The 25,278-nt window shown below is 36.6% G+C and overlaps 4 protein-coding genes across 10 annotated transcripts in view; 1 reads left to right on the plus strand and 3 right to left on the minus strand.

Annotated features, from left to right (window-relative positions):
• LOC142352294 (xaa-Pro dipeptidase-like) overlaps positions 1-25,278 on the minus strand; it is a 453,762-nt gene that overhangs the window by 293,110 nt on the left and 135,374 nt on the right. The gene's annotated exons all lie outside the window — the stretch shown is intronic.
• LOC142351607 (uncharacterized) lies at positions 167-1,717 on the minus strand. The gene has a single exon (XM_075403746.1). The coding sequence runs from the start codon at positions 1,715-1,717 to the stop codon at positions 167-169; it is 1,551 nt and encodes a 516-aa protein (XP_075259861.1).
• Positions 2,031-2,660, minus strand: LOC142351608 (uncharacterized). Its single transcript, XM_075403747.1, has one exon. It carries the CDS (start codon positions 2,658-2,660, stop codon positions 2,031-2,033), a length of 630 nt encoding a protein of 209 aa, XP_075259862.1.
• Positions 23,280-25,278, plus strand: part of LOC142352276 (patched domain-containing protein 3-like) — a 28,131-nt gene continuing 26,132 nt past the window's right edge. For 4 of the 7 annotated variants that reach the window (XM_075404770.1, XM_075404769.1, XM_075404768.1 and 1 more), the window contains exon 1: positions 24,298-24,314. The gene's annotated coding sequence lies outside the window, so the exon portion shown is untranslated. Of the gene's footprint in view, positions 23,298-23,373; positions 23,478-24,206; positions 24,315-25,278 lie in introns of those variants that run through there. The other 3 variants (XM_075404773.1, XM_075404772.1, XM_075404771.1) reach the window with 3 other exon arrangements.

Consider the following 25,278-nt stretch of genomic DNA (forward strand, 5'->3'; position numbering starts at 1 on the left):
TCAAGAAGTGGTTAGGTGTGAGAGGCATCTCGTTATCGGGAAGATCAGCGACATTTGTGAGAGGTCTTGAATTCAAGATGGCTTCGCTCTCTGCCAGTATTGTTTGGAATACGTCAAGTGAGAGTCGTTTTGAGCCTAGAATGATCAGCAGCGTTTTTTTCGCTGTCTATATAAAGCGCTCCCAAACACCGCCAAAGTGGGGGCCATAGGGCGGGTTGAATTTCCAAGTCGTGTTTGTAGCAGCAAGAGCCTTGTAAATTTTGTCGTTGTCAAGGCTTTTTACACTTTTCTTCAGCTCTTCTGACGCTCCGATGAATGTCTTTCCATTATCACTGTACAGCAGTTCTGGTTGACATCGTCTACTGGTGAAACGTCGAAATGCATTTAGGAAAGTACCGGTGTTGAGATCTGGGCAGCTTTCAAGGTGGACTGCTCTCGTGATCAAGCACAAGAAAATCAAACCATAATGTTTTTCAAGATTTCCTTTTGTGTCCTCTATATAAAATGGTCCAAAGAAGTCGACACCACTATTGGAAAACGGGAATTGTGTTGCGGCTGATGGGAAGCGGTAAGCGGGAAGAGGAGCCATGATCGGTTGTATGTTCTCTGCATTAAATCTTCTGCATAAAAAACAGCGAAACTTTATGCTAAGTAGACACTTTCGCAAGCCAAATACGTGGTATCGTTGCTGAACAAACGCTTTGACGGGTTCTGTTCCCTGATGAATGCATATGCGATGAGCGTGTTCTAGGTACAAACGTGTGATTGTGTCTTTCGCATGCAGAATAATTGGACACTTTTCTATTTCAAGTGAATCAGGAGCAAATTGAAGTCTTCCACATGAACGGAGTATACCGTTTTGATCGAGGATTGGGTTCAAAGACCGTAGTTTGCATTTACTGTGGGGCTTGAGGCCCCTTTTTAATGATGAAACTGCCGTGTGAAATGAGTTCTCTTGAGAATTTCTGATCAAGTGCTTCCGAGATAGATCAATGTCATCGGTTGTGTACTGTTGTTTGCTGTCACGAAGTTTCTTTGCTCTGAACAGTAAGTTAAAGACAGTGGCTAAGGTGAGTAGCATTTTCGTCCAAGACGAAAAACGTGCTGGGTCTATGATTGGCTCTGGAACATTTGAAGCTGTATGTGCTGTGGTTGCTACGACAGCTGGTTTCGAAGGTACAGCCTGGTTACTGATTTGCTCTGATGATGACAGAAACTCTGGAGATTGCAACCATTTGAGAGATATTTCACGTGGATCTAGGCCACGAGTGCCATGGTCGGCTGGATTGTTCAATGTGGAAATATGTCTCCATTGTTTTGTTTTGGTTGATGCTGCAATTTCTCTGAGTCGGTTCGCAATATATACAGGTTGTTTTTTGGAAAATGCAATCCAATCAAGGACTACCTGACTATCAGTCCAGAATTGAGTTTTGTTAATTGCGAAAGAGGATTCTTTCACGATTGTAGAATGTAGCCTAACTCCAATTACTGCAGCTTCGAGTTCAATTTTGGGTATGCTTGTCTGCTTTATTGGAGCAACTTTACATTTTCCAATCAGGAAACAAGTTTCTGTTATCTCTGAATGGTTGTGTGTTATTCGCAGGTACGCTACGGCTGCCATTGCAGCTGTTGAGGCATCAACAAATATGTGTAATTCAGCACTACTCTCAGAGTAACGAAGACTTGTTAGTGTTCTGGTAAGATGTACTTCAGGCATTTCGAAGTATGAATCTAGTATTTTCTGAAGTCTTCTGCGTATTTGTATGGGTAGTGGTTCATCCCACTTTTTCCCAAGTTTCCAAATTTCTTGGAGAATTATTTTGAAATGGATTGTCAAAGGTGACAGTATGCCGAGGGGGTCAAATATCGAGCATACAAGGCTAAAGATTTTCCTCTGAGTATACTCAATTGCGTCCGTTGAAAAATCTGTTAGCGGTTTCATAATGAGGGTGTCACTTTTCAGATTCCACTTCTGCCCAAGGACTCTGACAATTTCACTTTTTTCTTCAATGTCATGTGTTGGTATGTTTTCATGTGTTGTAATGAACATCGGGTTCATTAGAAACAAATTTTGTGAGTCGGAAGCCACCTTCCTGGAGACTCTGAATCGTTTGCTGAACTTTTTTAGTGGCATTCGTTACCGTATCATGGGACTGGATGTAATCATCCATATAAAAGTGACTTTTGACGGCTCTGACTGCTTCGGGATATTTATCTCCGTTTTTATCAACGCAATGATTCAAAACATAAATTGCGCAGGATGGGGAGCAGTTAGCGCCAAAAATTAGTCTTGTAAACTGATACTGTTGGATTTCATCGTCGTTTATCCACAGGAAACAAAGGGCTGACTGGTCAGTTTGGTTGATAGCAATTTGCATGAACATGCCTTCGATGTCCGCGAGGACTGCAATTTGATTTTCACGAAAGCGCATAAGGACTCCTAGTAGGCTATTAAGTAGGTCAGGACCTGTTAACAAGTTGCTGTTTAGTGATTGTCCGCGGAACTTAGAGGCAGCGTTTGCGACGCGCCGAACCTTGCCGGGCTTGTTAGGATTCTCAACTGGGTGATGTGGGAGATACCAGATTCGATCCGGTGGTGGATCTTGCATCTCAACTGGTTTAACGTAGTTTTTCTCCAAGTCAGTTTGCAGAGTTTTCATATAATTATCACGAAGTTGAGGATTACGCTCGAGTCGCCTATTCAAGCTTTTGACTTGACTGAGGGCGGAAAAATAATTATTTTCCAAATTTGAGTTTTCTTTCCAAGGCAATTTAATTTCAAATCTTTGTCCATTGAAATTAATTGAGTCTTTCATTATCTGGAAAAATTTTTGATCAAGAGGAGACGAAGGCTTGCTGTCTGGTTGAATTCCTTCGGATTCAATTCTCCAGAACTGTTGAACTAGTTCGTCTAGCTCGGGTTCGACAATTCGATTTCTTGAAACTTGAAAGACGAAGGCTTTGTTTGGCAGATTGGAGGATTTAGGATGGTTGCTTGTGCAACAATTTTCGTGTTCACCGGCTAGTGTCCAACCTAATTTAGTTTTGACACCAAACGGTTGATGTAGATTTCCTTGAATGACATGAGTGGGATAGGTGAATGCAAAGGCGTTAACACCAAGGAGGGCGCCGATTTTGCCATCGGCAATATAAGGGAAGTGAATATGGCGTAGGTTGTTAGATGCATCGCAAATTTGATTCAATGGGAAAACATTTGCGGCAGTGACATTTAAAGATGGTGTGCTGTATGCTCGAGAGAGTTCAAAGGAAATTTTTGATGATTTGTAAGGAGTAATGTTGACTGGCTCATTTATTTTAGAGAGAGTCATGTTATTTTCAGTATTAAGGAACTGAAGAGGAACTGATTGTTGAGATTCGCAAGGAAGCTCAAGATATTCTGAAATGGCATCGAGAACAAAACTAAATTGACTACCAGGATCAATTAAGGCATATGTATCGAAGGCTTTATTTCCTTTCAGAAAGGAAACGGGGATGAGTTGAAGCTGCTCATACCAGTTTTTTGGTGCATCGGGACTCTGGTTGATGCTAAAAGACTGATTGGTACTGCTTCCATTTAGGTTTCGTTTTTGAGGGTTGGTTTGGTTTTGAACGTTGAAGGGTTGCCCGTAGCGGCTGTTTGAATTCTTATTCTGCAGGCCTTTTGTCTGAGAACTATTGATCGTATTTTCAACCGCTGTCTTGTTGTTTGACGAAACAGTAGGCTGAGGTTTTTGTGCGTTTTCTGTTGAAAAAGCTGCTGTTGGTCGTTTGATTTGTTTTGCTGGGTCATGCAATGTTGTATGATGAAAACCACTGCAAACTTGGCATCGTTTAGTTGACGGACATGTCTGTTTGTGGTGTTTATTGCTAAGACAATTTGTACACAAACTCTTTTTGCTAACAATGCTGTATCTCTCACTAGGAGGACAAAGCTGGTATTCAGGGCAAACTGCAAGGCTGTGATTACTTTTGCATTTTTCGCAAGATCTGTTTGCGTTGAAACTCTTCGGAGAAGAATTGGTTGACTGCGGCTGCAGACTCTGTTGCAATTGATGCTTTTGGTTCCTGTCCTGATTATCACTTAGAGAGTTTAAAGGTTGTGATGTAAAGTTTCTGTTAGCTGTATCAGCGTTGAAGTTTGAGCTTCCAAACTTTTTCGAATTGGGGAATGTGTTTCTTATTGGGTTTTCCCGGTTAACTTTATCATAAACTTGAGCTTGAAGCTCTAACCACTGTTGGAATTCTGCAAGTGATGGGTCTGAGCGGAACTGAGTGAGACAGTGCTCGGTGCACTTGAGGATGAGGTTGTGTGGAGCCTTTTCTTTGGCTTTTTTCAGTAGCGTTGTTGATTGAAGGTCTGCTATAAAACCAAGGTACTGGAATGCCTGAACAAGTCTTTTCTGAAAGGACGAAAAGGCAATAAAACTTTGCTTGTTCTAATGATTGACTTGCCAATTTTCTAGTTGGCTGATAAAGGCATTAACCACGATGGTTCGGTCACCGAAGTGATTTATCAGCTCGTTTAACGCTGTCTGGTAATACGACGGGTCGCAAGAATACGCGTGTATCAAGTCTTTGGCTTTTCCTGACACAGAATTCTGTAGATACGTTATTCGGTGTGTATCTGTGATTGATGTGTTATGGTGGATCATACTGTAGAAATTGTTAATCCATTCATGGAAGTGCAGAGGATCTCCATTAAAATTTTGTACTTTTAGTGGAGGTAATTTAATAGAATGTTTATAATCAAGATTAGTCAATTGTGTAACGGGGTTGAAATTAGCATTTGATGCACTGGCGTGTGAGTTGTTCACAATTAAATTGCTGGGCTCTTTGTTTGAGTGAAAAATTTGGTCTTATTTTGCGTTGCTTTGTGTCTGTGAGTCAACGAAATTTGGGACATTTGCACCAAAGGGCATTGAAGATGCTGGAAAGTCAGGGGCAGTTTGATTTTGATAATTTTGCAAATTGTTAGGCAAAACTGTTGGTTGTGAGCGAAGTTGAGCCACAGGTTTTTCGTTCGTTTGTTTCTGAGTGTAACTTTGAGTAGGAAGTGATGAAAATTGCATAGCAGTTTCATTAGGAAACTGATTGTGGTTTTGTGGAAACAAACTGTTATTAAGCTGCTGAAACAGTTGAGGATTCTGTTGTTCAGAAGGGAGAACAACATTTTTTTATTGGGCTACTTTCTCAGCATGCGTGGCATATGTGTACTGCGGATTTTGTAATTGAATGTTTCCCGCAACAACACTTGATTGACTTTTTGTTGGCTGCGGGCAACTATTCGCATTTGTTGGAAATTGAGTGGGGTACTGCCTTCCTGAGTTAAAGTTCTTGCTTGGGCTGCAATCAGTTTCTTGAGCAAAAGCTTGCAATGAATGCTGTTGAATAACAGGATTTGATTTGCCTTTGTTATATCTAGCAATTTGTTCCTTTTGGGTATCATGACAAGCTTGATTTGGTGTTTGAAATATGAATCTATTTTCAGTCACTGGTTTTGAGAAAAAATGCTCAGTAATGCTAACCTTAGGGATATTTGACGCACAATATTCCGATTTAGCTGTAATACTGTCGCTTGAAATGCTCAGGTTAGTTATAGGCGGCAAAAGGTTTATCAAATGGTTTTCAGTTGCTTCACTGTTGTCGATAGTGATCGGGGCTGTGTGGAGAGTGTAGGGTGGCAAGCTTGTTTGGTTATTAGGGTTGATAGTGGCATATTGAATGTCATCAGTTGCACTGTTAAAGACAAGTGTATCATGGGCTTGTGTGAAAGGATTGTGAACGTGGTTATCAGTTCCTGTAAAATTATGTTCTTGCTGACTGATTTACAGGTGTTGCATTTCTGTTGGTCTTTGGTGAGCGCCAAGAACACGTTCGAAGTTTATTTGTGGAGCACTTGAGGGTTGAAGAAAAAGTGTTGGCCTTCCTGGTCGAGGTGGGATAGCGGGAGGCTGAATTGGGTTGGCTGGGCTGCTTTTCTGTTGTTCCAGGTTACATGGGAGCTGTTTGTCTTCATTGATGTCTATTGAGACGGGCGTAGATTGGTGAGATTGGTTTTCTCTGCTTGAGATCATGCTGATATCATCTCTGATCCGTTGGGAGGACTGGCTCAGTTGACCATCATCGTCCAAAAGATCAACTTGCAACTGTAGTTCGTTAAGACGGTTGATTAGTTTGGTTTGTCTGCTCAGAATTGATGTTGCTGTATTCTGATGAGGCTGCTGCTTCATCACGTTCTGCGACATCTCCTTGAGTTCCTTTTCGTTTGCTCTGGTTCGTTCAATCAGCAGAGACAAGGACCGAAAACTCTTTCTTTGCTGAATGGTTTTTTCCAAAAGGTCGAGCTGGTTTTTCATGGCCATTTCTGTCGCTTTAAACATGTTGATGGCAAATTGGCATTCAGAAGTGATCTGCTTAGACATCTTGCTGCTTGTTGTGTTCTGTTGACCGCGTTTGTTGCTGTTGTAGACGTGACGTTGAAATTCTTTATTGAAGGTAAAAAAACGGCTTAAAGAACCGGAGCGACGCAAATTTTGATATAAAATTTGTCTAAGGTTTGAATGCTAATGATCCTAGTTTTTTCTTGTTCAAAAATTCAGCGACGCAACTTTTCTCAACAACAGATGTCCTAGGGTGTGTGTTTTGCTCGCTAAATCTAACTTTTTAGCACTAAAAACAAATTTGAAATTTTTTCGAACGTTCGCGCGCTTTAGTCGACTTTTGTTCAACAGACCCAAATAATTGCTTGTTTTTTATTTAAAAAAACACAAGTTTTGCTTAAATAGCTGGCTTTGACTGTTTCAACTAATGTGTTTGGCTACTCTGATTGACAGGAAACTTGTGCTTTGCTACAATTATGCAGTTGAAACGATATTAGACCAGAACCCGTATAATTGTTACATTAAATTAATTTTTTCTTACAAAATTTTAAATCTGATAAAAGTTCTCAACAAATAGCTAATGATCCACCACCAGAACTGAGAACTACCGGAAAAATTTACTTATTTCCCTAACCCTAACCGTAAAACCTTAGCGATTAAAATGTGACAGACCTTTCCGTAAATTTATAGGAAGCAAATTTCTTTTTGTTTCTTTTCAAGGAGTTCTTTTTTTGAGGGCTAAAACCTGAGAACTTGTTTTAAATGCGATGCGTATAGGCAACAAGGGCTACGAGAAGAACACAAAAGGTTGAAGAACTGTAATAAACCACAAGAAGCTTGAAAACTTTGTAGAAATTGTAACTTTCTTCTTTTCTGAAAACTTTTCTTTTCTCCAACTCAGTGTTAATTTGAGTGATCTCGTAGTGCTTTTAGTGCCCTCCGAAACCAGGACACTAGACCAAGTTTTCGCATATGGCTAGATTTTCAAAGAATTGATTGAGATGACGTCTGAGATCTCTTTGTGAAAAGGAATCCGTTTTGATGTTGAAAAAAAAATCAAAGATTGGTAACTTCTGAAACCGTTATTTTCTTCTTCTCAGTATGGTAACGTCTGAAACCATAGGGCTAAGGGACTTCGCAGACGGCAACGTCTGAGACCGTGGACTTCTGCAAAAAATAGGTTTCTTTCAAAAAACAATTTTTGCTCTTTTTTGTTTTTTGCTGGGTATGGCAAGATTTTTTCAGTTATTTTTGACAAAATGAAGTTTTTTTCGCTAGTTTCTGTTGAGAACAAAAAACTCACAGGAGAATTTAAAGGACGTTTTTTGGATTTTGATAATTTTCCATAATAGAATGAAGCAGGCAGTTTAAAAAGAACGCTTTTTGATTTTATCTGGCCAAAAACGTTTTTTTTCGTCAATTTTCGTTTTTTGTAAAAACTGAAGGATGTTATCCAAGTAATGACCTTCTTGGTGCTGTAACAACTAGCTCAAAAGTGACTTTGAACTATGGAATAAAGATTATATAAGAATATCAGGCCAAGAAATTAAAGAAAGTTTTTTGGATTTCTGTTGTCACAAACGAATTTTTCGTCAACTTTCGTTTCTGAATAGCTAATTGAATTTATCCAATTAATGACCTTTCTGGCTCATTAACAACAAGTTCAAAAGTGAGGTTGAACTATTAAAAGTAGACTCTATGACAAAGTCAGGCTAAAAATTTGATGAACGTTTTTTGAATTTCTGTTTTCAAAAACGTTTTTCTCGACAATTTTCGTTTCTGAATAGCTAATTGAATTTTTACAATTAATGACTTTTCTGGTTCATTAACAATAAGTTCAAAAGTGAGGTTGAACTATAAAAAGTTGATTCTATAAGAATATCAGGCTAAGAACTTAATGAACGTTTTTTGAATTTCTGTTTTCAAAAAGGTTTTTCTCGACAATTTTCGTTTTTAAGAACAATTTCTTGCACTAAGAAGTTGTCATTGCGTTAAATCGATTTCGGCAAGTATGCATCAAAGAAATTTGCCTAAAAAAGCAGTGAAATTTTGATAAAAATGGAAAAAAATTCAGGTTTTGTCTCTTTTTCTCTTTTTTGACCTGTAAAAAACACTGATTTTTGGATTGATCTCACCGGGGAACAGGACTTCTGGAGGTGACGTGTGAAACCTCGGGTGATCAGCGACGGTGACGTCTGAAACCGTAGTAGAAAAAAAAATCCTCAAGGGGTAACGTCTGACACCCCCCAAAAAAAATCGTCCTTCTGGGTAGCGTCTGTAACCCAAAAAATTTGGCTCCAAAAGTGTCTTTTTCTTTAGGGCCTTTGTCTTTAGTCTTTTGGTCTTTTCTGTTCTGTATTTCGTGCGTCGCACAGTCTCGGGGCCTCACGTCCTTGCTGTGACAGTTGTTACGTGATGCTTTTGTGTTGTGTCCAGCACAGAATGTAGAACTGTGGGGAGACTCAAGTCCGACGTTTAGGGCCGTAAAGGAAGCTTCTGTCCGGAGAGGTTCACCAATTACTTGTTCTATATATATATATATATATATATATATATATATATATATATATATATATATATATATATACATATATGGGAACAAGTTCTCTAGTCAAAAGTTTTTATTGGGTAAAGGTTTTTGTTACAGTTTTTTGATGATTACATATTTGCGGGTAACCGTTTTCAACTTGTTCAAGGACTTGAGTCAAGTTTTCATGCGCTTGACTTGATAGTTTCACAACATTAGTCAAAAATTCCGAAAAATGGTGAATAAAATCAACGGAATTCACTGTGTTTTCTCGAAAGTCTAAACCTCGATATCTCCCTGTAAAAAATGAAAATCAAAAATATCTTTTTAATTCCATATTCTACGCTGGACAAGCTTTCTAATGGTATCAGTCTCAACTCTCTACGATGAATATATCGATCGGCCAAAATTGACTGAACAAAAAAAACACATTTGAGTATATAGCTCCTCCCCCCCTCAAGAGGGGTCGGAACAATATGCATGATCTGAAAATATGTAATATATGTGCTGAATTTGTGCTAGTTTTTGGCAAAAGCTTTATAATGTCAATTGACATAAATCATCGTATATATAAGATGATGACTCAAAGTGATAACAGTAGTACCTAATGTTTGAAGATAAGTCTGAAATTTGTGAATTTTCTTTATGGTAAGAACCAAAAATTATAGAGAAGCTTCACTATTTAAGGTATCGTAATCAATAAACATCTTGAACCACCTAGTTAGAAGAAATATAGGTACCTTTTTTAATGTAACACTCCCATTTGAAATCTTAAGAACAATCAATTTAATTACTTTTATAAAGGTAAAATTGTTTCGTTTGCAATTTCGTTTTTGAAAATTAAACACGATAAAGCGATAAAAACAAGCTATTTTTGCAAAAGCTGCCAATTGCGTTTCAGAGAACCAAAGAAAGGTCAATCAAGAAAAACTTTTTAGTAAAATGCTTCTAGTTGTACAATTAACTTTTAAACTATGAAGCTTAAAGTTACAGCTTTAAAAAAACTATAGTTTTTGCATACGGATGACAAAGTCTTGACCCTAATTTGCATTTTACTCACGGACGCCACGGGTAAAAATTCAATCGTTAACCAAGGACAAAAGTGTTCTGAAATAGATCTTTTGTGTCTCTCAGGTTTTTTGGATCTATTTAGTCTTCGGTCAATATTTCGAAAATTTAAATCCAAGTAAAAGTTGTTATTTAGCCTAAAGAAATTTGCATGGTTGTAGGTAATATTTACTCTAGACACAATTCAAAATTATATTTTTCTTGCAGTGATATGAGTAAATGCAGAAGGTCTAATTGTGTTCCTTTTCTGAAAATAGTTGCAAACAGGTTTTATTTAATTTTTATCGAATAGTCACTTTGTAAATATCAATGTCTCAATATACGTCTGAGTATTGTGAATTTTCTTCATTGTGAAATCCACAAACAGCTCAAAAGAATTAGTTAAAGGCAGTTTAGGTGGCTTTTTTAATGCAACTCTCCTTGTTGCAACATTAAAGACCATCCATTACATCACATTCTTAAAGGAATTATTGATTCGTTTTTCATTTGATTTTCAAAACAGAAACAAGATGAAGTTTTAAAAAAAATAATTAATTTTTTGATAACCGCCAATTTCACCAATTTCAGCTCAGAGAAAAAAGACAGGTAAGAAAGAAAGACTTTGCTTCGAGCAAATATTACAGAGAAAAAATTTAATGCCGAACTGGTTTGTAAAACTGCTCTAATTTTTCAACTACAACATATGAAGCTTAAAGTTATAGGTTAATAAAATTAAAATTTTTTGGAAAGGGTGACAATATTTGGTGGAGTATTGACATATATTTGCTTTTTACTCAATGACGCCAGAGGCAACAGTTCGTGCGTTTAGCACAAAAAAAGGTGTTAGAATTGGATGAATTGCGTCACTCAGGTTTTTGGCTCTTTATTATTGTGGTTAGTTATTACAAATTTTAAATCTTGATAAAAATCTTTGGTTAGCCTAAAAAATTATAGCAAAAAATTAGTTACTTGAGACCCAATACAAAAATATTAATTTTCGGACCATGATATGGGTGAATTCAGCAGGACCAAATGTCTTCATTTTCTGGAATTAATTGCCGAATAAACAGGCTTCATTTTATTCCGGTCACATAGTCACTTTGTTAATTATTGTCGTGATTAGACACTGTAATTGTGGACAATCATGACGATGTGAACAACGGTAAAAATGAATCTGTCTTGTAACTTTCGTCAGCATATGCTCAAAACTAATTTGTGGACAAATGGACCAAAAAAATTCTATTTTGAACCTAAATACTTCCGCTTGTTGCCTCTGTTGTCCACAAACGCTGACAATTTGAATTCCCAAAAACAGACAGACCTGAGCCGTGAAAAACACGGGCGTTTTTGAATGGTTTGCAACATAAAAATGTAAAATATCGTACATACAAAATGATGACTCAAAGCAATAGTAGTGCATTAAAGAAGGTTTCGACATACGTCGGAAGATTGTCAATTCTCTTCATTCGGAGATACAGCAACAATTTTCATCTCAGAAATTTCACTATTCGAGAAGATTCTTTTCATAACCAATAAACATCTTGTACCACATCGTTAGAAGCATGTTAGGTACTTTTGTTGATTGAAAACTCCATGTGGAAATTTTAAAAAACAATCAATTTAGTCATTTTTCTAAAGAAAAAATGATTCATTTGCAATTTAGTTTTTGAAAACTAAACTAATCAAAGTGAAAAAAAATCGGCTTTTGCGAAAACCGCTAATTGCGTCTCAGAGAAGCAAACACAAGTAATCAAGCAGACCTTTGTTTGAAGCAATCTGCACAATGAAAAATGGAAATAGAAGTCATTTTGTAAAATGCTTCTAATTGTACAACTAACGATACTATAGTCATTTGAAGCTTAGAGTTATAGCTTACAAATAGTATTGTTTTTGAATAAAAGTGAAAATCAATTTACTTATTTTTCAAAAATTTATTCATTGACGCCAGAGAAAAAATCCATTTGTTTACAATTGAGAAAAAGGTGAGAAATGAAAGCATTGCGTCTCTCAGTTTCTGAGTATATGTAATCGTCGTTCACTTTTTCTAATCCTTAAATCTTAATAGAAGACTTCGGTTAGCTCAAGACACTATTACACGAATTTTCTTACTATTTAGTTTAGACCAAACTCAAAACTTTTAAAATGTTTGCTGCCGTTATAAGGGTTAACGCAGACGGTATAATTATGTTACTTTTTTAAATTTAATTGCCATATAGACATCATTTCTTTGCGCTCATACAGTAATTTTGTTAACTATGATCATAATGAAATACTGTAACTTTGCACAACTTCAATGGTGTGAGCTATGATGAAAGAGAACTTGTCTGCAGACTGTCATTTTTCTTCATTCTGCGTTCCAATTTTTTTCTTGTCAGAAATTTAATTGTTAGAAAATGTTCTTTTCATAATCAATAAACACTTTGAACCAACTAGTTTCTTCTTTAAAAGAAATATTGGTGAAATATTGGTTCATTAGCAACTTTACTTTTGAAAACTTAACAAAATAAGGTGGTAAAAATGAACAAAGTTTGTCGTAGCCACCAAATGCGGCTTAGAGAAAAAAAACAGGAAATCAAAAAGAGCTTTGCTTGGAGCAATCTGCACAATGAGAATTTGCGCAAAGAACTGGTTTTGTAAAACGCTTCTGGTTGTACAACTAACTTTACTTTTAACATATGAAGCTTAATGCTACAATTTAAAAAGTTTACAGTTTTTAGATGAAGCTGACAAGTTTTTGCCTGATTTTTGCATTTTGATCATTGTCGCCAGAGGCAAAAAAACATGCGTTAACCACGGAGAAAAAAAGCTGAGAAACAGAAACATTGCGTCACTTAGTTTCTGGGTATATGTAAACTTCGTTCACTTTCGAATCCTTAAATTTCGAATCCTTGACTCTTAGTTAAAAAAATCATCGGTAAGCTTAAAACGCATTTACAGGAGTCTATTTACTGTTTACTTTAGACACAACTAATTCCTTCATTTTTTGACATAAAGTGGGTAAATGCAGACGGTCTAACGGTTTTCTTTTTCTGAATTTAATCGCCAAATAGACATCATTTTTTTCGGTCATATAGTCACTTTGTTAATTGTGGTCATAATTAGATACTGCAAGGGCAGACAACTTTGATGATGTGAACGCCGGTAAAAATGATCATGTTTTGTCACTGTTGTCCACACTTGCCAGTTTTCATTTTTGAGACAAATCTGAACTAATTCCGTATGCTGTAACTGTTGTCCACAAACGATGGCCTTTTATTTCTAAGAAAAGTTTAATTAGCCATGGAAAACACTGCAATTTTCGAACTGTTTGCAATATAAAGATGCAAAAGATTGTACACATAAAACGTGACTCAAAAAAATAACAGTGTAGTACAGAATGTCTCAACATGTGTCTTTTAGTTTTTTTCATTTTGCCATGCAATTTTTTTCTTGTCAGAAGTTTCACTGTTCTAGATTGTTCTTCCATAATCAATAATCATCTTGAACCACCAAGTTAGAAGAAATTTAGGTACCTTTTTTAATGTAATAATCCCAGTTGAAATTTGAAGAACATTCAACTTGATTACTTTTATAAAGGAAATATTGGTTCGTTTGCGATTTTGTTTTTGAAAACAAAAAAAGATAAAATGATGAAAACGAGCTACTTTTGCAAAAGCTACCAATTGTGGTTCAGAGATCCGAAGAAATGTAATCCAGAAAAATTTTGTTAGAAAATTGAACAATGGACAAATCTAAACAGCACTGATTTAGTAAAATGCACCAAGAAACAGCTTGAATCTTTAAGAACCATCAATTTAATTACTTTCTTTAAGAAAATATTGATTCGTTTTTGATTTATTTTTCGAACACAAACCAAATAGAGTAGTAAAAATCAAACTAATTGGGCAAAAATTGCCAAATGTGGCTCAGAGAAGCAAAGACAAGCAATCAAGAAGAGTTTTTTAGGAGCAATTTTCACAATATTAAATTTAAACTATTGCAACATTTTAAACAATAAAAAATAAATTGAAAAAAGCACTGGCTTTGTAAAACGCTTCCAAGTGTACAACTAACGATGCTTTAAACTCTCATTCTTTACCAATTGACACCAAAGGCCAAAATCCATGCATTAAGCACTGAAAAAACTGTTGAGAAATGGATGAATTGCGTCACTCAGGTTTTTGGTGTATGTAACTTTGTTCTGTTTTGAACCTTTAAATCTGAATTAGAAAATCATCAGTTAATTTTGTCGTACGCGAGTGAAATTGCGTACTTGATCTTGAGTCGCAAGTTGTGTTTATGTTCTATGTCCTACTTGCGCGGCGAGTGCGCTTTATACAATTTCCAAATGAATTCGCTTAGCGAATCGCGTAAGGACTAATGTTTAATTTACTCGAATTGTAAAGACAGTTAATGAAGAATCAATTAAACTGGGCAACTGTACGCGAGAAGCAAAATTAAGAGAACGAAGAATAACTCAACTGTTATTCCAGAAGTCAAACAAAATGTGAACAATATTTTCCCGTTGCGGTAGCAACAGACAAGCATGTGAAGTAATAATGATTTATGCACATGCCCCTCAGGAATGGGTACACTGATTAAATTAAGTACATCGTATGATAAGTTTACTGCACTAAATTATGATGTACGACATTTCTCCCGCTTCAAAAAAAATTTAAAATTGCATGAAATAAAATTTTAATAACAATATGAATAATAATAATAATACTTATTCACCGGTTAAATAGTATCAACAATATATTTACTGGTTATCATAGCTAGTCAAAATTAATAATATATCAGTTTTCACATGTCTTCTTCATCAATAATCAGTTCATTTGAAGTGCTATGATCGGCTGGCCGTATACGGGGGTCCGTCGGAGACACCTGTCCTATGATAGGCGAGGGAAAGTCGTTATGAATCGGTTCAACTCGAGTAGCAGTGTCCACAATTGTTTGTATCACTGAGGGTTGAATCGATTCTATGTCGCCCACTCGACGCTTCCTACGGGGTGGAGCAAAGTTCGGAGGACACGAATTAGTAGAATCACCTGATGAGTCGTCTTTGTCATATCCATAATATTTGGGACTTTTTTTAGTTCGTTTGGTTGATCGTGTCAGAGTATTGGGGAAAGATGTTGTTGGAGCTGGATGAGATGATTCAATTGTTTCTTGCTGTATGTTTGTAGGCGGGGGTGCAATAAGCACTTCTTCCGTTATAATTGGCTGATCTGGAGCAGCCTCTGGAATTTCGGGTAGTACTTGCGGAGCGAAATTGTCCGGAACTTTTGGCATGCGTACTCGCATTGCGAGAGCAATGTTAGATTTGTTCGAGGATACACCACTACCAGTTTCTCGTTTTCGATGTTTCATTTTCCTGTCTCCTTTCTGGATGCGGGTACACTCTTTGATATGGCTGAGTATCTTAGCTTCCGTTGTCTTTTCATGTGTGCGGGGTCCTCTGCGGTTGATGTAATCCGTCAATTTGGTTTTTCGTTCTTCACGAGTGCCAAATTTTGCAATATCGCTATTGCGTACAGTCACTTCTACCTTACCCGGCTCGCGAATGACCGAAGTGTATTGGTCGGTCTTTTGGACGACCGATCCTGGGGCCAACACCTCATACAAGCCATCCAGGTTCTTCTTGGATCTCTTATGAAGGTGCTTCTTTCGGGCAATGTTTAGTTGGACCGCGTGTTCTTTCAATTGGAGTGGACGGTGTGCATGCGTTGTACGAAGGAAGCGTGATTCATTATCCGTTGCTTGCCGTTCGCGATTAGTAGCATCCTTTGTCGCCTTGCACATATTACGCTCAACTTCGTCATCACTCCGGATGTTTCCCCAATGTTCTTCCGGCAGCAATTCGTTGGGGGTTACAGTTTCTTCATCTAAATAATGATTCAAATTTTTTTCATAACTGAGGTCAGATGATTTAGGTTGAGTACTTATATTACTAAGTGGTGTATTGGCCGTACGCCCGAAGTGAGATTCGAATGGCGAAAGCTTAGTTGTTTTATGTTTGCATATGCGAAGCTGGTATATAATTGATTTTAATGCTGCTTTAATGGTGAACGTATTTAGTTCTTTGTGTGCGTCTTTAATACATGCCAAGCGTTGTTTAATTGTACCAATTAATCGTTCAACTAAACCTATTGCACGATGATCATTTGCCTGAGCTGGTATTAATGTGATATTGTTTTTTGTACAAAAATTTTTTACTTGGTTACCTATAAGACAACGGGCTTGATCTATTCTTAAGGAACGAGGAACTCCATGAATTTGTATATAATTGTCTAAAAATTTTATGATATTCGAAGCATTTGCATTATCAACTAATTCCGCAGAAGGATATTTTGAAAATCTATCAATGCATGTTAAAATATATCTTTCATGTTCTTTTTCGTTATTAATGGGCCCTGCAAAATCTATTTGTATTTCTTGGTTTGGAACTATACATGGTGTATGTGCTTTAAATTGTTTTGCGGGAATAACAGATTTCAAATTTTTACCGATAGCAGTGCAAGATTTGCACTCTATTGCTTTGACAAGCAAATCGCGATTCATGTATGGCCACCAGCAATGCTGAGCCATACATATCATCCCCCAGCTACCCGGGTGACTTGCATGAAGATCGTCAATGAGGGCCTCTTTGAGTGCATTGGGGATTGCCACCTTCTCGTCCATGCAGACACAACCGCCTGTCACATGAAGGTCCCGCCAATAACTGTGAAGGTATGGGTTGAGGGCCTTCAGTCTTTCTTCATCCCCCCGAATTATGCAGTCTCGCACTTCTTTTAAGACTGCATCCTTACTTGTCAGTGACGCAATGAGGCCTTTGCTAAAAACTTTTCCCACCACTCGTTCGAACGACATTACTTGGGGGCTATCCATTAGTGGGGTACTTAGGTTGGAGTGCGAGGAGGATCTTCGTGGCGTACTCGTTGTTGCATTGTCAGTGAATGACACGCGAGGCGAAGCTCTGGTAGATCGGGTGGAGAGAGTTTTTCCCATGAGAGAAGATGCTTGTTGACTCATTGTTGATGAGATTTTTGTTTTTTCAATTAAATTGATTGACGAGAAGGAAGGCAACTGAATTTCAGATTGAGTTTGGGCAAAAAGCACTTGATTTTTGTTTACCAATTGAGCACGTGAGTTATTTAAAGTATTTGTGTGTGGATTACTAAAAAAGGTAGGAATTTGAGGTTGATTTTTGATTGACAAGTGAGAATGACTTAAAGAAGTAAATTTGGATGTATTTTGGTGAGCGAGTGACGCTTTTCTTGTATTTACTAGTCTTTGAGACTCAATTTGTACGGGAGTAGTTGTAAATGGTAGACTATGTGTCGCATATTTAGAATGATTTGGGTATTTAGTAACTTGCGTTGCAAAAGAGTCATCTAAGGAATGCATTTTAGTCTTTTGAGTAACTAGTAAAGGATTATGCCAGGCGGGTGTTAAATTGTTAAAGGACTTGCGTACTCGCGATGCGAGATTAGAGGTGGTATTAATTAAATTAGAAGTGTTAACTTTTGGAGGATAATATGTGTTAGCGAGTATGAAATTGCTTTGACTGGAATGTACTCGCTGATCATGTACACTAGCACAATTAATACCATTAGTGGAATGGATAAATATGTGTCGCATTTGATCCGCGAATGAATTATTTTTATGAGCTAAATGTACGTCTGGAGCGTGTGTGCTATACAGATGATTAAATTTGAAAGGGATAATATTAGAGTTGTATTTTTGCGACGCGAGATTCGAACTATTATTTGTTAAGCGAACATGCTGAGCGGGATTTATGTCTAAATTGGAAGTTTGTTTGGAAGAGAATTTTGGACTATTAATTCGCGGAGCGAAATTTGAATTAACGTTTGTTAAGCGTACCCGCTGAGCGGGTTTTTTACCTGGAGTAGAAGATTGTTTTGAATAGTATTTTGAACTATTATTTCGCGAAGCGAGTAAATCAGAAATTTCAGATTGAGGATTTTGAGCTTCATAATCTATGGTTAAAACTTGTGCTGTACTGGTGGTGGAATTTTTATATTCTCCATCAGTATCAATGTATAATTTATGAAGTGAATTAGCTGTGAGATTGTGTTTTTGTTGAAGTAATTGGACATCAGTATGTATACTCGATAATGTTGCAACTAGAATTTCTTCGTCATATTTGGAAACACTTTTTGCTGGTTGATATGGGTTACGAGATATGTAATCAACTAGGCCCATTTTTGCGCCGGGTAAATGCTCTATTGAGAATTGGTAAGGCAAGAGACGGTCAACCCACCGTGCTAACCCACTATTGTAACTTTTATTTGATCGATGTTCTTTTAAAATGGAAAGTAATGCGCGGTGGTCAGTTATAACAGTGAATTCTTTGCCATACAAATAATTTTTAAAATATTCTATCGACCACACTACCCCAAGAAGTTCTAATTCGTTAATACTATAACGTTCTTCACTGCTGTTTAAAAATCGGGATGCAAAAGATGTCGGTTTCCAACCATCAACTGTTAGTTGTTCTAGTGCTGCTCCCAAACCAGAACGTGAAGCATCACATTTGATTCGTGTTTCAAATTGGGGGTTATAATGCATGTTTTCGGTATGATTTGCTATGCGAGTTGTAATTGCATTAAAATGTAATGTGTGAGTGTCAGTCCCAATATATTTAGTGGATTTACGAAGTAGAGGTCTTAAAGGATGGCAGAGTTGAGCTAAATTGGGAATAAATTTGCTAATATAGTGGACTGAGCCGAGAAATGAGCGTAATTTTTTGAGTGTATTAGGAGGTTGTAATGACATAATGGATGATGTTTTGGATTCGAGTGGCGAGATTCCAGATTGAGTTATATTATATCCTAACCATGAAATTTGTTGTTTTGCAAAGTGGCATTTCGGAAGGTTGATACGAAGGTTGTCTGCATCTAATTTTCTAAGACAATCCAGTACAAGTTGAAAGTGATCATCTTCTGAACCTTTACTAACAATTAAAATGTCATCTAAGAAACAGAATGTATTTTTAAGTCCAATCAGGGTGTTGTCCATTGCCTTCTGAAACTCGGCAGGCATGTCAGTAAGACCGTAGAATCTTGTTTTGAATCGGTATGTGCCTGTCATGTCACCACTGATAATATTAAAATTACAATGATTAGCAGTTTCAGGGCGCAAATTTAGTTGGCTGTAAGCATATTTAAGATCAATAGTAGAGAAATATATCTGCTCCGCGGGTTCTGTTTTGTAGTTTGTTATTATTTGTGATATCGAATCCATAAGTGTTTCAATATTTGGCATTTGATATTTGTTCTTATGTATTGCTTTGTTAAGAGTTTTAGAATCTAGTGCTAATTTTATGGTTTGATCTCGTTTGACTGTGATTACAATAGGTGAAATAAAATATTGGTCAGAACAGTTATTCAATTTTTCTATATGTCCCTCTGCAAGAAGTTTTTTAATTTCAGTATTTACTCGTTCTTGCAAATTGATGGGTACTCTTCTACCCTTTTGATGTTTTGGCTGGAAATGACGATGAAATTTAGATTTGACAATGTGTATTTTTGAGCGACCAATACGTGTAATAAGTTGAGGGAACTGTTGTGCGATACGTGTTTTGAATGGACATTGTGATGTGATAGTGTTGACCATACTACCTTCCTGTTTTGGGGTTTGATTTATTGAAATTCCAAGAGCGTCAAATAGATCTCTTCTATAGTCCATCACGAACTACTACAAATTCAGCTTCTTCAAGTCGCCATCCATTGCTCGCAATTGGTGCCTGTATCATACCTATCACGTTTATGGGTTCATTGGAAAATGTTTTGAGTTCCTGGGGAGGCGCTATCATCAACCATCGAGCAAGGGGAGAATTTTCCACAATTTCCGAAGCAAGAGACTCAGGCAAAATACTGCACACACTGCCGGAGTCAATGAGAAGTCCAACATGGTTGTTACCAATTTGTAGGATAGTGTTCTTTGGTTCGATCTGAATTGCGGTACTTGCGATGCTGGCGACCATATTGTCATCTGGGCTGTCGTAATTCGATTCGCATTGCGGGTTATAGTTCATGTTTTGTATGGCATTTACCGTTTGATCAATTGTAGTTTCTTCAACAGAGTTAACATTAGAGCGATTAGATTTGTTTGATGATGATTTTGGTTTTCTGCACACTCGCGAAAAATGGTTTTGAAGGCCACAATTGTTGCAAGTCTTTCCTCTCGCAATGCATTTGACTCTATGATTTGCTGACCAAGTTAGGCCACAGTTCCTGCATAGTTGGTTTGGTGATCGAGGAAAGCTGGATATATTTGGTCTCTGATTCGGTGGTCGAAACGATCGTTGAGGAATTATTGCATTAACTTGCGGAGCAGATTGCGAGTTTGTAATTTGTAGCTGGTTTCTTTGGCCTAATTCCATATTTATGGCCAAACGTAATGCTTGGGCTGGTTCTAAGGTTTCTCGCAACAATTCCCGTTGAATTTCTGGATCTAACATATTTGCAATAAATAAGTCTCTAATGAGGGTGTCTTCCTGACTTCCGAGCTCACAATTTTCAGAAGGTTCTTTCAATTTTCCGAAGAAATGTTCGATAGACTCTCCTCTTGTCTGTTTCGTGGTGAGAAGGACATATCTGTCGAATGTAATGTTGCGCTGACGAATGAATGCTGTTTCCATGATTGTCCAAAGTTCTGCTGTTGAGAGACTGTCCATCTTGAGGTGTGGGTTTTGACTACAGACAATTCGACGTCCTTCAGTGCCCAAACTGAGATATAGCATTGACACAGTCTTTCGATCGGCTTGCGCCCATGGCTTGTTTCCGCACATTATTCCTATCTCCAATTGTCTCTGGCACCGGTTTTCCCAATTCATTTTTGATTGAGCGTTTCTCGCCAATCTTTCCCGCTCCGATTGTGCCGATGATCCCGTTATCGTAACCTCATAGATCGGTTCAAGTGGTAGTTGTACTGTTTCAGGTTTTGGTTCCAACAAAGTGTCTATTGTGATATTTTCCTTCGCAAGAAGCGCTAACTTGGCCTGCATCTGCCACTTTTCCCATTTCAGTGGCGGATCTACACTAGGTTTATCCCAAAATGGCTCAATGCCAAGTGGAGTTCGTTTTTGAGCTGCTGACTGCGCCATGTCGTACGCGAGTGAAATTGCGTACTTGATCTTGAGTCGCAAGTTGTGTTTATGTTCTATGTCCTACTTGCGCGGCGAGTGCGCTTTACACAATTTCCAAATGAATTCGCTTAGCGAATCGCGTAAGGACTAATGTTTACTTTACTCGAATTGTAAAGACAGTTAATGAAGAATCAATTAAATTGGGCAACTGTACGCGAGAAGCAAAATTAAGAGAATGAAGAATAACTCAACTGTTATTCCAGAAGTCAAATAAAATGTGAACAATATTTTCCCGTTGTGGGAAAATGGTAGCAACAGACAAGCATGTGAAGTAATAATGATTTATGCACATGCCCCTCAGGAATGGGTACACTGATTAAATTAAGTACATCGTATGATAAGTTTACTGCACTAAATTATGATGTACGACAAATTTAAAACACTATTGCAAAAACTTACTTTAATTAATTTCAGCACAATTCGAAAACCTTATTTTTATTGTAATAGGGGTAAGATATGGGTAAACGCAGAAGATTCAATTGTTTTCCTGACTGCATTTAATTAATTGCCAAATTGGCTTCATTTTATTTCGGTCATATAGACAATTTGTTAGCTATGTTCATAATTAGATGCCGTAACAGTGGACAACATTGATGGTGTGAACAACGGTGAAAAGAGGTTGTCATGTAACGGTTGTCCACACTTGGTCAAAACTAGATTTTGTGGACAATTGTGAAGGAAAATTTTCAATTCTGAATCAAATCGGAACTAGTTCCGCTAGCCGCCTGCTGCTTTTGTTGTCCACAAATGCGTGACAATTTTAATCTAAAATATAATTAACAGCCGTGATGAAAAATATTGACAATTTTGAATCGTTTGCAACCTAAATGTAAATTTTGAGCAGCAAATCAAAAAATTATACATCAAAAATACACTTCATGTGAGGAAAATTCTTGTTTTTGTATTTTTTCTGAAACAAACAAACAACTCGGATGAGCATCAATTGGTTCTGGTGCCCTTTTTTGATGGGAGGTGTGGGTTAAGTTAGTTGACGAAGCGTCTGGGTTCAGTTGGAAATTTATTGAAGGAAAACTCTAAACATACTTGGGTTAAATTCAAAAGTTTCAAAAATGTAAGGGGTTCTGAAAAAAAGCGGCTCATTGTTGTTGTAAATAGAAAACAGAAAAATCGTAAAAGTAGTCACCAATGTTTATTGTTAAAATCAAAGAATTGAAATTTCCCCAGTGATTCTGGAATTTTCATCGTGCAAGATCTTATCTAGTCTTACGCGATAAAAATTCTGCTCTACGTGAAGTTTAATCGTGTAAGATCTGATAAGATACATATCAGATTTTATAAGATAATAATTCAATTTTTGCTGAATTGTTATCTTACAAGATCTGATAAGTATCTTATCAGATCTTACACGATAAAAGTTCACGTAGGGCTGAATTTTTATCGTGTAAGATCTGACAAAAGTGAACTTTTATCGTGTAAGACCTGATAAATTGCCTTACAGTCTTAATCAGGCGACGCATAATCCTTTTAGTACTTAAAAGACAATTTTGTAAGAAATTTGTAAGATCTTACCCTATAAAAATTCTCAAATGTCTGGGGTTCAACGCCTGAACAAAAGTGCATCAGCTTAAGAACCTTTAGTCAGCCAATACTCCTCTTCGAGTCTTAAGGAGACCAACTGTACCCAGATATTTACTGCCAACTTTGCTTAAGAGCAATAAAATTATCGTTCATATTAAATTTACTGATATATTAAAATTCTTGCAGGAAAACCGTGATAGCAAAATAGTAACCATAGTATTGGAAACAATAAAAAAAACGTTTATGAAAGAGCTGTTTATTTAGAATGCAATCTATGTGACTTTCTCATATTTTTGCTGTCCTTCAAAATGTTTCAAAAAGCATATTTCATTGAAAAAAGAGCAATTGTTGTGAAGGTATAATTAGACACCCATTATTATTAAAAAGCGTTCAATAATTTCCCTTTAATTATGACTGAATAATTCTGCGGTGGTTTGAAAATTCTCATTTTCCCATTTAAACCGCGAGGAAAAGGACTCCAATAAAATGATGATTATTTTATCAACTAGCGGGGCTTCCTTAGATAAACGTTTACATTTTTTCTCAACAGCGGTTTGCTTAACACGTATTTTAAACGTGTTTTCTTGCTTAACTATTAGATAAACGTAAACGTTAACGTTCCACGTGAATTTAATATAAACTGAAACAGGTAACATTTTAGGACAAAATTTATCGTTTTTTATACGATAAATTGTTATTTTTCCACACGCCATAAACTCGTTCGCCATTACCATTATATTTGTAAAAAATTGATCAAATAATCTCTATACTAAATTATATACCTAAATGATTTGAAATTACAATTTCTTTTAATCAAACTAATCTCGAGGTTAGTAATCTATTTGTTTGAACCCACTTAGACCCCTGAACAAAAAATATGAAGTTAAGCTGTATGAAAACTTTTAAATATTAAATTGTTTTCACGCGCTTTTAGCAGAAGTATTACATAACCGAAAATTATCACGAGTAAATTTTCATGAAAAACTTTAAGTTTTCATTTAGTTAAAAGTTTTCACATGTTATTAGCAATTAATTAAAATGATTTCACTGACTTTTAATCAGAAATTTTAGAAAATAAAAAATTGGTCTATTGTTTCCCCCCCGCCCCCAGCTTAGTGAGCATAAATCTTTTATGACCCCCACGCGCACGTGCTATTTTCTTACATAGTAATAGATCCAAGGGCGAAACAGAATAGATCCAAAAAATAATTTTAGCGAAATTTATCAAAATTTACCAATAAAAATGTGTATAAATTTTTGTGCCTTTAATTCGTACCTTTTCAAGTTTCTGACGAAGAGTAAATAATTCAATTTTAAAGTGCCTCCATTATCAAAACTTCCCTTTTCTTGAAAGAAATGGGGTGGGGTGGGGGAATGGGGAGTGTAAACCGCTCCAATTATATGACGAAATTCAAAAATTTGGTGAAGAATTTGCAAACTGTAGTCTTTTTGGCGCTTTTTTATCTTCGACGTTTTGTATTTTTGATTGTGTTTTTGATTTTTCAGCGCAGTAATTAGTTAAATTTTGTCGATTTATTTCCTTTGCTCGATTCTTGCCATTTCAATAACTAATCGACTAAGCTGCTTTTACCACTCACATTTTGCGCCATTATACCAACTGCAAACTTGTGCTTGACAGCAGTATTTACTTCTAATTTGAATTCAGGTAAGAACAGTTTTTGTTTTCAAAATGTCACATCCGACAATTTAGTTTTGGTGCCGGAAAAACACTTGACTCGTACGCGTGAAATCTCCCGTCCCCCTTGTTATCGCTGGTTGTGATTATTTTTAACCGATTATTAGCAAAAATTCTAATGTAGGAAATGAATGATTCGAACTGGTGAATAACTGGAGCAAAATCTTCAGATTTGGGGTCCCATTAAAATTTGAATTCTACTTCGTTAAAAACTAGCCTACTAAATTTAATGCCACTTTTAGTATGAACCAGTTTGACATACAATTCTAAATGGTATCATTTTTAGTTTTAGAAGCTCTTAAGTCTCACAAAATGCAACATTGCTCCACGAAAAATGTCATATAAAAAGTCCCAACAGTATTTTTAGCAACAGCAAGTTGAGTTGAAGCAAAGAGGTTAGAAACATAAAGCATAATTTTATACTGCATAGGGCAGAGATAATTTAAACAATCCGATCACCAATGCATTTTAATTCATAGAAAAATTATAAAATACGTTTTGATGCGTAAAAAAGATACGACAGCAAAAAAGAGATCCTTGCTCATGTTTTGGCATTATCAGTTTTGAAATGCAAAACGTCTCTCAAATAAGTGAGAAACTCTGAATCTTTCATAGTAATAGGAGTCTATCAGGGGGCAGAGGCTTATTCCTCAGTACTGTATAAATTTATAGTGGGAAATTGTCACTACATTTGTTAAAACTACTGAAAGAGTATTTAAATGAACAGCATTTTTGAGGCAATTGTTTGTTTCGAATTGTACAGCAAAACACCACCTGGGAAGAACACCTGGGAATGACATCATCACAGTCTCCCAAAAAAAAACAAATCAAAACAGAGACAGAGACAAATTCCTGTTTTGATTTTTTGGGAGTAGTTTGTATTAGTTTAAAAGTCTAAAAAAATATTGTCGATTTACATAAGAAGAAATTTCAA

This window comes from Convolutriloba macropyga, chromosome 13, assembly GCF_964194025.1.
Source record: "Convolutriloba macropyga chromosome 13, txConMacr16.3, whole genome shotgun sequence".
NCBI lineage: Eukaryota > Metazoa > Xenacoelomorpha > Acoela > Convolutidae > Convolutriloba > Convolutriloba macropyga.

What these genes read in the sequence shown, in the direction of transcription:
- LOC142351607 (XM_075403746.1), bottom strand. Translation starts at nt 1,717, where the DNA reads ATGCCTGAAGTACATCTTACCAGAACACTAACAAGTCTTCGTTACTCT.
- LOC142351608 (XM_075403747.1), bottom strand. Translation starts at nt 2,660, where the DNA reads ATGAAAACTCTGCAAACTGACTTGGAGAAAAACTACGTTAAACCAGTT.